The following is a 13,432-nucleotide window of genomic DNA, read 5'->3' on the forward strand; positions in this document are numbered from 1 at the left end:
TTTCCCTGCTCAGCTTGCTAAGATGATGTTTGCTTCATTTCATCTCCAAATACCAGCCAAACAATAACAGTCATGATGGTAAAACAAGGCACATTTGGAGGTCGTTCAAGCACTTCACAAAAGAAAGAAGCCTGAAGCCAAGCTTCCGGAATGATGCCCTGGGGCCCCTCCCCTCTATTCAACTCATCACCTCTTGTCTGTCATTCAGCTTTTAAATGTTCTAATAGATCTCATTTCTACATTATAACATTTTCTGCTAATCATTGCTTTTAAAGGCAAGTCACATGGCTTAATTTTAACTAAGCACACTTGTTTGCAGTTTCTCCCCCTGCATTTGCCTTTTAGACATTTCCCATGGTTAAGCACTTGCTGAATGTTAGTCAAATTCATAAATTGAATTATTTTAACTGTAAGCTATGAAGGTTACTTAAAAGTGAGTGCATTTTAAAATAGCATCTTGAATAAGTCATGTAAAGCCTCTAATCTTTAGCAAACTTGATATGAATCAGAAGAAAGAGGTTCACCCTTAATTCTTTCAATTAATATTCAACATTTCAGGTTTTTATTTCTCTCCCTGTGAAATATCAATTTAGTTGAAGTACTGCCTGCTGTCCTTTAAAAATGAGGTTCTTTATACAAATTCAAATTTAACACTATCCTCTTAAGCTGCTCATACCTCCCTTTAGCTATTCCAAATTTGCATATAAGACAATGAAAACATATTTGCCAGATATATTTTATTTAGATTCACCTCATAAATCCCTGCCTCTATTAGTTATTATTTAATGCAAAGCAATCAGTAAAAATCTGTGGTTCTCTTCTTACTTGCAAAAATGAAAAAAATAATACTTACTCTGTAGGGTTGTGAGGAAAATAAAAGGCAAATGGAAAGTTCATCTAACACCTATCCTGACTTCTATTTTTTTCCTTTCCACTGACAGTTGTTTTAGAAACTATGTAAATTTTGGTTCTTGCCATTTTAAGTTTATGTCCATTTCGAATAGTAGATACCTTAAGTTAAAAAAAAAATCTCTTCAGGAGCTATATGTTCATAGTGAAAGTAAATTGTTCATAAAGTCCATCAATTAGTTTTAGTTCATTTCACATGCCTATTGTTCCTCTTGATTTTTAGTGCAAATTAGAGGGATAATTAGGTTGTTTTATTTGAATAATACACTGAGTCATAAAGCTCAGAGTACTTCTAAAGATAATCTACTCTTTTTTGTTGTTTTTAATTTTTTTATTTTACATATTGATCCCAGTTCCTTCTCGCTCCTTCCATCTCTCTCTCCCTCCCTCCCTCCTATACTCCACTATCCCCTTACATTTTATTTGTGACAAAATCAAGGCCACAGAATTTAAATTAGATCTTGCACATCCATGAGACTGCTCTCATGTTTTATGTAAATAATTTAAATTCAGATCAGTAAATTCTAAGCTAATGTAGTGTTGTATTAGTTCCCTAATTTTCTATTGCATACATTATCCTAAGAACATTTTTCATTGACAATAACTAAAAGAAGAGATGAAGAGAGGAACATACTTATTATCATCCATTTGAGGGTATTTTACCTTCAAAAACAAAATTTGGTAAAGGTAACCAAAAAGAGCACAACCATTCACGAGAAAGTGATCATTCGTATGGAGATATGTTCAAAGTCTATGATGTTTCTGGGAGTGTGACTAGTACCAAACATAGTATGTCTATATGTGTGTATTGTTTCTTCTTATACAATTGTAAAAATGATTTTCATTTATAAAGTAAATGAGATTAAAAATGATTAATAGTTAGGCAGTGGTGGCACATGCTTTTAATTCCAGCACTTGTGAGGCAGAAACAGTAGGATCTCTGTGAGTTCCAAGACAGCCAAGGCTGTTACACAGAGAAACCCTGTCTTGAAAAACTAATAATAAAATTATGATCATATACTGAAATAATGGTAACAAATGTAATTTCCTTCTCTCAAAGTATCATGTATTTTCAATTTTTCAGTTATAGGCATCATTTTATGGCTTCTTCTTAGCATATCTTATTTGTAAGTACCACTATTTGTATACATTGGGGTTATTTACAAGTTAAGTAAGAGTTGACTGAATATAAGATCTTGCAATATCATGACTGACAATTTCATAATCTCAAGTGCTATTAAAAGAGCTAATGAGTAGATATCATATAGATATCATATATAGTTTGGCTAAGCTGGACAATAGTATTACACATCTCAGATCTGTTGGTATGAGATTTTAATCACACTAGTCAAAATGGTATGCAATTTCAAATGTAATAATTGTTTGCTTCTGGAATTTCTATTTAATATATTAGGATTGCAGTTGATCATGTTAGTTGAAACCACAGAAAGTAAACTTCAGATAAAGGGGGAAATGATGCAATGAGAATTCTAAATCATAAATGTTTCTTAATATAAACTTAAAAATATCAAAAATAAGCTTTGAAATTAAGCCAATTGTAGGTATAGTACTTACAACTTAGCAAGATGCTATGTAATCAGGATGCTATATTTGATTTTCATCTTTTCAAGGCAATACTTATAAAATCAAATTAACTGAAAGCAAATCAACCAATCAAACTAAAAGACAGACAGACAAACAAACAAACAAGAACACTAGAAACTGTAAATACCTAGAGTAAACTTGCCACATAGCAGGAGAAATGTCACTGTACAGAATACAAGAACAGCCTAAAACTAAATGTCACTAGTGGTCAACAAAGGCTTTCCTCTCTGAAACAGTTACACACATAACTACAAAGACATACAGACATATGTGTGTAAAAAAAACATTAAAAAATTACTTAGAGATCATTATGAATATGCTTTTTTCCCCAAGGTTTCTCTTTTCTAGACTATCATTATGTACGGGGAAAAAGTTAAGAACACCATCAGATGAAACTAATGTTTAATAAGTATACTGTGGTTAAATGCACTTCAGCCAGTTTCTGTTTAGTGTATCTGTGTCTTTCTCATCCATATCAATTTTATATACTTGCTTTCTACAGTGGTATTTGAAAAGCTCTCCCTTGAGAGCTTTTAATTTATAATTAAGACTTTTATCTAGTTGAACATACTATTAATATAATAAAAATTTATCAATGCTGTTCATGAATGTTAGTCTAGTGGTAGCACTATCCAGTTGCTTATTCAATTCTTATAATAAGAGATGTAAAAAATGGAAGGCATGCAATTCATATACATTATAATGTCTGGGGAGATGGCTCAGTGGGTAAAGTGCTTACTATGTAAGTATAAAGACCTGAGTTCAGATCCCCAGCACCCACACAGAATGTCAAGTATGGTGGAACTTGTCTATAATCCCAGTGCTGGGAGAGACAGGATGTAGATGTATCAGGGTGCTTGCTGGCTAGTCAGACTAATAAGTTAGTTAGTCCAGTCAGTAAGTTACTCTTGTTTCAATTTGGAGAGAACAACTGAGTAAAATGCTCAATGTTAAATCCTGGCCCCAACATGTGCATACATAGGTATGCCTGCCCATACACACATATATATTACACATGGACCCACACACAAAACTGTCACTCTTCTTTCCCTACTTACCGAAGGGGAAGGAAGACCTATTAAAAGCAGGTTAAATCAAAGTAAAACAAACGCAGAAAATTCCTACTTGAATGGCAGGTAACACTGTGCTTATTGTAAAACTCTTAATTAAATGTCCTTAAGCTAAGAAATTTTAATTGGTAAAAGAATGCAACCAATGACAACCCAATTAAATAGGATAGTTTAGAAATTCCCCTTAATGTCTCTCTTTTTATTGGCTTATCTTTTAAAGGTGTTTTTATGACACTCTTCTACTACCTTCATTCATCTCTACAGGAAATGAAAAGAAAGGTGAGTCTTTGTAGAAATTCCTAGACTTCTACATTTAGAGACTGCTTCTTTGTCCCTATCATTTGCTTTGTGCTGATGGATGATGGCTTTGATAAACATAGTGTCCCTTACCAGCCCTTCACTTGGCTTAATATTTGCCAGCTGAATCACTTCCAGGTGAGCAGACTGTGAAACCAGAGGATCTGATGACAGGGATATGATGTGGTCACAGACTCCAGAAAGAGTTTTACACTGGAAGTGAAAAAGAAAAGTTATGGTAAACACATGGTGTACGTAACAAACAAATCACCAGTTATTATAATTTTTTAAATGTTTCATTTGATTTTTTATTATGTGTTTGTGTGAACATTAGTGCTGATCCCTCAGAGGCATCAGATGTCTCTACAGCTCGATTACAGGCAATTGTGAGCTACTCACCATGGGTACTGGAAACTAACCTCACTCTTATTCACTGAGCCATCTTTGTAGCCCCTAGTATAACTTTTTAAGGAGGAAAACATAAAGTGGGAGAATGTCAACTGGTAATTAATTCTTTTTTTTAATAATTCACCTTTTATTTTTATTTTCCATATCGATCCTAGTTCCCTCTTCCTCCCTCCCTGATGGGAGATGTCATTCTGTATATGTTTCTCATACTGGTTAATAATAAAGCACTGTTGGCCAATAGGAAAGGAAGATAGGAGGGACTAGGAGACAAGGAGGAAATAGGAAGTAGGAAGGAGGGTCAAGATGGAGAGTCTGGAGAAAGCAGTATGCCGCCGGCTCCCCGGTAAGAGAAATACATAGATCAGCAAAAATGGGTTAATAATTAAGGCAGAGCTAACAGATAAGAAACAAGTAACCAGGCCAACAGTATTGTATCAAATACAGAGTCTCTGTGTGTTATTTGGGGCTGGCGCAGCGGCAGGACAAGACCGGGCGTCGGCGGGCAGAAAAACCATACTCGTTACAAATGGCGCCCACGTGGCTAGTAAGAACTTCCACTTAAAATGCTTTCTGGGTGGCACTGCAGACCAAGGCGGTGAGCACAGCTCTCAATGCTGACAGTAAAAGTACCCGCCACCATCTTTGGTAAACCGCGGCAAAAACAAAGACTTTCATTTTAACAATGTTGTTGTTTAACAGATAAAGACTCAAACCAAAAAAAAAAAAAAAGATAAAGATTTACAGTAGAGACATATTCACGTTAACAAAAGGTGCTAAAAGTTTACACTGTGTTTTAAAAAAATACATAGGCTTGGGAAACAAAAAAATGGTTTTAAATAAACAAAGAGGAACTGGGTGTGGTGGCACACACCTTTAATCCCAGCAATTGGGAGACAGAGCCAGGATTTCTGCATCTTCTTAGGATCCCCATGACAGCGCCCCCTGTCAGCAGGAAGTAGTTTGGAAAGAACGACGCCCAAATTCCCAAATATTGTTTATAAATGTTTGTTTTCATTTAAATGGACTTGGTTATAAATGGTTAATGATCATAGCCAATTCTTTTTAAAGGTAAAAAGGGAATTATGGTATAGATATGAATACTTTGTTTTGGAATGGATTTTCATTTATTGATACAATTTAAGGTCAATGTTGTATATGTATATTTCTCTTCTTGTTTATGTATTGTGTTTATATAGCTCATTTAAAAATGTAATGTATAATTTAGTACAGATTTTAGATAGTTACCTATAATAGTCAAAACATAGCTAGGTGAGTTAGGTTTTCTAGATATGCAGATGTATTTGAGATAGATAGATATTCTTCAAATCTTTCAAAGACCTACAGAATATGGCATTTAAAATGGTTTAGGGTTTTTCTTGACAATGAGACATAATTGTTCCTGGCAACACCACCTGCGTCAAAAAGGAAGATGAAGATGGACATTGAAGAAACTCATTATGGAGTTTACTTCCAATATGGCAAGACTAGCCATTTGGACAAGATACTGCTCTTGTCTGGACTGTTTGACTTTATGCTGTATATACTGGACATGCAGGACCCACAGAAAAGTGACTGCTGATTCAAGATGGACATTGCTACAGAGATCCTGCTTCATGGAAGAGTCTTCGAGACAGTATGCAGGACACAGAGAAAAGTGACTGACAAACTGCCAATACAAGAAGACAGTTTAAAGTTTCCTGTGTTGCTGAAGAGTCTGCCAGACACACTATGGCCTATGGGCTGAAGATGGAAGATTACAAAAGAACTTCGGGTGACCAGGCAGTGAGTTGTCCCTGTCATTTCTAGAGTTTATACTATCCTTCTGTGGTCTTTGAGGGACTTGAAGACAGAGAGTTATGGTTACAGTTTTCCTTAGTATTAAAGATAAGTTACTTAGACTTTAGACACACAAAGATATGATAGATGATGGAATATTTTCTTCAAATCTTGCTAAATGTTAATGGACTAAATAGTGTTAACTGTGATTCTTATTTGATAACTGTTATGTGATATATTTTGCTATGTTAAGGTTAAAACCCTTGTTTTTATTTAGACAGAAAAGAGGAGATGATGGGAGATGTCATTCTGTATATGTTTCTCATACTGGTTAATAATAAAGCACTGTTGGCCAATAGGAAAGGAAGATAGGAGGGACTAGGAGACAAGGAGGAAATAGGAAGTAGGAAGGAGGGTCAAGATGGAGAGTCTGGAGAAAGCAGTATGCCGCCGGCTCCCCGGTAAGAGAAATACATAGATCAGCAAAAATGGGTTAATAATTAAGGCAGAGCTAACAGATAAGAAACAAGTAACCAGGCCAACAGTATTGTATCAAATACAGAGTCTCTGTGTGTTATTTGGGGCTGGCACAGCGGCAGGACAAGACCGGGCGTCGGCGGGCAGAAAAACCATACTCGTTACACCTCCCAACCACCCTCTCATGTCCCCTGATCACCATACTTAATTCTTGTACAAAAGGTCACCAGGTACACATAATACACAAAAAGTATCTACCTATAATTTTAAAGTTAAAATTACATGAACTGTGTTTCTGGGTGCTAATCCAAGTTATAGTTATGTATTATTTATATCATTTGATGCATCATGCCTAACTTGCTACCCAACAATTTTGATAAACTGAAAACCTCGATATTGAGATTTAATTTAATTCAAATTGTATTTAACTAAATTCTAAATAATATTAAAATCTGGATTCTTTAAATAATGATCAGAAAAGGTTCAAAAACGGATCAAGGTTTCTGAACGATGTATTACTTGTTTGGTTAAATCTTCCTACATTTTTCATGACTTTCTGGATCAAGTTTACCTTTGTATAAACTTCCTAACTCCATCAGGCAAAATTTGCAACAAGCTCAACCTGTTTCTTCACTCTTCGATGACTAGTCAGAAATGTATCTTAATCAGAACCCTTGTGAGGCAGGGAACATTTATATTCCAGTCATCTATCAGTTTTCGCTGTACCCCACTTACCACTCATATCTTAATGTTGCAAATATATCTCATTTGATCTGAATTAGGATAAGATCAAATCAACAGTTTTTTTTTTTATTCTTTATTGGAGGAGTTACTGTTTTGTAGGAAATAAGGTGTAAGACTCCATTGCCACTAGGTTTTACTTGGTCTGTGGTGACCGCATTAGTCTTCCAGGTTATTTTTCTACTGGATAGTTTATGTTAATATCAAACATGAATACATATAACTAATAGTTTGTAATCTTAGAGTATAGAATACCACCCACATATGTTCTTGTGAATCAGCTTGTCTATTTTAATATAAAAGTTCTAAGGGGGAAAGGAAGCTCTGGGAAGAACATGTTTGGCATAGTATTATTATAAAGCACTTTAGAGAAGTCACAAAACAGCCTCATTTGATTAACCAATAATAAGGTATAACATTTATTCATTATCTCTGAACTTATCTGATATATTAGGTTAATACATAAAGTTGTACCTATTATATTTTTAAATGGCAATGTATCAAGTGATCTAAACATAAACCCCAGTGGAAAGGTTAGAGATGGAAAAGTCTTACATTAACTATAGAACATACCCAGACATGATTAAGTTACTTGAATATTTTTGTATTTAAAATAACTATTCTTCTGCTTAATATTCTTTAGAATACATTGGAGTAAGTAAAGTGGAAACATCTTATCCATCTGACCTTTAAAAAAAAAAAAACAAAAACTCAGGCTCATCAGGTTAAACAAAAGGCTTTACCAAAAGCAACTTCTACTTTTCATTTCTATACATAAATACAAATGACAAAGATTATAAAATACAAAACCACAATAAATTAAGAAATCAGCAAATAGCATACATATGAAATACATGATTTAACACAAACAGAATTTAAATAACTCAGATTTATTGTCAGTTACATTGAAAAGAGTAAGTTTTATTGTGGGAAATGCTAGTTACGAATATAAACATTTTTAAAATTATAACAGTGTAGACAATGGAGTATGCTTTTATTTTACTATTTCATTTGGATATTAGAGTAGTTGAGTATATATCTAGCCTGAACCTCTGTCACTTTGGGATGAAATTTGTATAAAACATACATCCACTCAAATGATGGTGAGAATTCTAAAGGGCAAATTTCATTTGGAAATATAAATATAATATTTAGTGTTCTAGAAATTAACAGATATTTGTTGAACTAGAAATTCATTTTACCACATTTATTTGTGAGTATATGAGTACATGCATACACACATACACACACACACACACACACACACAGACCCATACATGCACTTACAAGTACACACACATGCACACCATGGCAAGCATGTGGAAATCAGAGGACAACTTTTGGAAATTTGTTGTTTTCCACGAGGGATCAAGATCAATTTGTCAGGCTTTCTGGCAACCATCTTTACCCAATGAGCCATCTCACTGGGCATTTAGTTAGAAATTCTGTATGTCTACTTACAGTACATCATTAAAATATAAGGTACAATCAATCATAGATAACTCTGACAGAATAAACTTCAGGAATAAAATTTAAGTTGCTATTTAAAAGTTTTATTTCATATACATATTTCCCAACACAGGAATAATTATTATTTAGATGAGTGATGACAATTGAAAGACATTTTTAACTTAAAAACAATGTAATAGAATAATAAATTTTAAAGTGATCTCAAAATTATATCTATGTCTAGAAAGGACTGATTCAAATATCATCACGAATCAACAACAGATAGAAGTAAATAAAATTCATATAAACTCATTTTTCTAATGCTCTGAAACCTTCTTGTCATTTTTCTTGTTACAAAATATAGTAAGAGAGAAAAATGCACAATAAGATGAAATGGACCTTCCATGACCATAATCATGCCTGCATTAAAGCCATTAATATAGTCAACAATCACAGAGTATATGCTCTGTGAAGTAAATACCAAATACAATGCTTCCGGAATCCATAGTTTGGAATAGTGTTTCTGGTTATTTTAGGTTATAATCTTAGCATCATAAACATTAAGCATGGTACACTTGTAGTTCCTGAAAACATATAAGAAGCAAAAACCCATAAGAACTTTGGAGTTAAAGATACTAACTGAAAACTCACAGCACTTAAATAATCTTTCCTTCTAAATTCTTACACTGAAATGTGTAGGTCCTGACAGCTATTGACAGCATCTACTCTGTCACTTAAGCTTCTAATTGTTGAAATCCTCATGGTCATAGAATTTCAATAAACATAACTGAAAACATTTTGTGCAATCTTCCTAAATGACACATGGGGATCCTAAGAGGTCAAACAACCTGTACAAGTTGACAGAATTAAAGGAATAGTCAAAGCAAAAACCCCACAAACCATGATGCTTAATAAAGTACTTGTCTTCCACTGACTTGCCAACTCCTCACAAATAAACTAGAGGTGGAAATATAGTATTCAACATTTAGATTTATGTGATCAAAGAAATGTTTTCATAATTATTCTCTCTTGATTACTAGTCTATTTTGGTTTATTTAAAATTTTTCAAGTTTTTTGGCTTTTCTGAGTTTAAATTTAAATTTTAAATGGATACAAATCATCATAGCATCATAGGCTCAGGGGCTTAAAATAACACACTTTTATTTCCCAGTTTCTGTGAGATAGGTATCCAGATACTGGACCCAGTCCCTACTTTGCAGATCATGTTTTCATAAGCCTGTCAGATGTCAACAGGGCTAAATATCCAAAAGAAAGGCTTAAGAAGAAAAGAGACTGCTTCATGTCCAATTAGGTCATTAGTAGACTCATTTCCATGTGGATATACTACTGAGATCTCCAGTTTCTTTCTTCTCATCATCCAGGGATTATTCTTAGCTCCAAAGAGTTGCCCTCAGGTCTTGATTACATGAAACACTTCATAGGACACCTTATAATGAGGTGTCTGGCTTTTGCAAGAACAACAGAAGACTTTTTGTCTTCTTTGAGACATTTTTAAAGGGCTTACAAAAGGTTAAGTTCACCAAAGATAATTTCTCTTTTCCTATGATATCCAAGTCAAAAGATAAAGGGTTTTAAACATATCTGGAAAAAAAATCCCTTCACTTTTTTCATAGAATAAATCCTGGTAATGTTGAACTGGAATTCATTGTGGCATCTGACCACAAATACAATCAAGAATTACTAATTATATGCCAGGAACATAAATCTTGGGCGATCTTAGAATCCTGCCCACCATAGATACAAATGGAAAATTATAAACAAAACACCATTGAAATAATACACATTCATTTTTGAGCCACAGAATTGGACTTTTGTTCTCATAAAAGGGCAACCATATGAGATTGATGAAGAGCTTGGGATTGAATCCTTGTTTACAACTCAATAGCTGCATGATATTGGCCAATTCCTTAATCCTGCCAAGTGTCTAAGTTCTGTCATACATACAGATTTTAATAAGACAGTACCTACTTCTCTGCATTAGCATGTGGATACAATCTAAGCTAGAAACCAGAACTAGATCTATTCTATTTACCTGCTGTTTTGTGATTAGAAAGCAGTGGCAGGCAAGTTTGTGGTGGGTTCCCAAGCAGAGGACACTCAATGGACTACAGGTAATGTTCTGCTCCACCCACACACCTAGATCATCTATGCAAAACTCCCAGCAACTTTGCAGCTCTGTTTAGAGTCTATCTTCTTGAGGCTATCTTAACAAGCTCTCTTGAACTCTTATACTACAGCAGCAACCAAACTCTTGCTATAACATCTCCCATGTGACATCTTCATCTGCCTACATAGCAAAAAGTTTTGTCTCCTGTTCTGGCAATGGTGTGCTAGCTCTGTTCTATGAAAACCTATGAGGATACAATCACACATTCTAAGCCCTGGGGATGAGTGCTCTGCCTAGATAAGGTTATCATTTCTCTTACATTTCAGAAATGGCTTAGGATTCCAGATATTCCTGATATAAGTTAATCATAATTTGTACCACACTTCCCTTGTTTAAGTCAATGTGCAGTTTCTGTTTCTAAACTGATTCTGGTCCCATTCTGTATGTTCTCAAAGATACTAGATTTTTAAAAGTAGAGCTAAGTTGTTTTAAAATTACTTTTCAATATAATTGAACAGGACTAAAAAAGATTAGCCTCAAACTTACCACTTTATGTGGCTACTTGCTTTCACATGATTTTGTGAGTTTATCATAAAATAGCTGTGGCATTGAGATCTAAGGAATTATAGCTAGTTCAATCCCTCAAGTTAATTAGAAAGGCTAATTTCAGCTTGTTCACAGATAGTGTCAACTGGAGTTGGGACACTGATTTTTTTAAATCTCTCATCAGTGCCCTTTCTACTATATTACATTAGTATTCAATATAAACAAATACTTTATGAGGACGATGACTACACCCTCTGAGTCAGTCTAAATATTAAAGTATTCTGCAATGTGCAATAAGTTCAGCAAGTATAACATCACCTAGAATACTTACACCTAGAATACTAGAATACTGTCTCATTCACTGTCTATAAACATCATACCATTTTATCTTTATGTAGGGTAATTTTTTTTTAAGAAGACAAGTTTCTCCTTTTGTTCTAGGAAAGGCAAATATTTTCTACTTCTGTCATATCATACTTGTATGTCTCCTTTGTACTTTTGGTATGGGTAAACAGTTATAGAGGAATTATCATTTTTAAGATTTATTTATTTTTATTTTATGCGAGTGTTTTGCTTGTGTGGATATCTGTGCAACACGTTGTGTGCCTCTTGCCTGAGAAGGCCAGAATAAGGTATTGAATCCCATGGGACCAGAGTTACAGATGATTTGGAACTACAATATAGATGCTTGGAACCAAACCCACATCCTCTGCAAGATGAGCAAGTGCCATCTCTTTAGTCTAGAAAGATTAATTTATAGTTAAAATAGTGTCTAATGTTTCTAATAATCGAAGTGTTGAAATCGAATAAAACACTCTAGAAAACAATTTCTGGCTCAGTAACTGTTACCATACATCTTTAGGTTGACTACAAAGGGTGAATTGAGGCCAAGTTAGCAGGATGATATTAATTGCAATATATGTCAAGCAGCATCATAATGCTTTTCATCTAGAAAACTCAATTATTAGAAATCATATTAATGAGACTAACTAGAACTTATATGCTTAAATGTCATAGGCACAATGAAATTTTAAGCACAGAAAAATTCAATTTACATTTGGACAAAGATAGCAGCTTTACGAGAGGATTCTGGGTTATCATTGATAAAAGCTGCCCTTTCACAGATCAGTGAATTTCTGTATGAATTTGAAAGTCATTAGCATTCTACTGCATTCAAGAAATCTTTAAAGATTAAATATGATCACTTTTATTACATCATGGGGAATGCTGCTATATGAGTACTTAAATAATTTTTAAGGTGTAGGATAATTATATAATACATCCTATCAATGATAAGGCAAAGACTAAACTGAGTTCTTTACTTCCTTTCCCAGGCTCTTCTGTTATATACAATTGTTGGCCATGTCTCCTTTAGTCTAGACAGTTGATAATGTATAAGAATCTCAGATTGGCTGGATATTTAGAAAAATTAATAAACTTGCAGATATGAAAAATTACACAAACTATTTATAGAATAAAATAAATAACCTAATAAGCAGAAAGTAATCAAATTTATTATCAAAGTTAAATAAATAAAAATAGGTTGAGGGAAAAGGAGCTAGAAAGAAGAAAAGAGGAGAGAGGGTCACAGAGAGGTAGAGGGAACAGAGAAGGAAGTAGAGGAGGAGAGAGGAGAGAGTGGAAAAGAAGGAAAAGGAGGAACATAGTTTGGAATGGTAAAGCACTACAAAAAATATAAAATTTTCTTGTTTTCATCACAAGAATACTGTAGATGAATTAAAAACAAGAAATTACTTGAAGATAAAAATTTAGCTTTCATCTTTCTAAGCAAATATAATAAATACTATTATTCCAGAATATTCACTTTTAAAATTTTAATAGTTTTGTGCTTATAATTTACTTAGCACTTATAATGTAGACTCTTTCCTTTAATACTGGCCAATGAATATTTTAGGATATTAATATAATTTATTCATAAGTTATATATTCCTGAACAATTTCAGATAGTAATTGTGAATAGTAATTTTTTTTGGTAGTGCACACCTTTAATCCCAACATCCAGGAC

General features: G+C 33.8%; 1 protein-coding gene across 5 annotated transcripts in view; it reads right to left on the reverse strand.

Moving 5' to 3' along the window:
• Cnksr2 (connector enhancer of kinase suppressor of Ras 2) overlaps positions 1-13,432 on the reverse strand; it is a 248,221-nt gene that overhangs the window by 131,264 nt on the left and 103,525 nt on the right. For all 5 annotated transcript variants that reach the window (XM_051179229.1, XM_051179227.1, XM_051179228.1 and 2 more), the window contains exon 6: positions 3,975-4,094. In XM_051179229.1, coding sequence (XP_051035186.1) covers positions 3,975-4,094 — 120 coding nt within the window. The remainder of the gene's footprint in view (positions 1-3,974; positions 4,095-13,432) is intronic.

This window comes from Phodopus roborovskii, unplaced genomic scaffold (genome assembly GCF_943737965.1).
Source record: "Phodopus roborovskii unplaced genomic scaffold, PHOROB, whole genome shotgun sequence".
NCBI classification, from domain to species: Eukaryota; Metazoa; Chordata; class Mammalia; order Rodentia; family Cricetidae; genus Phodopus; species Phodopus roborovskii.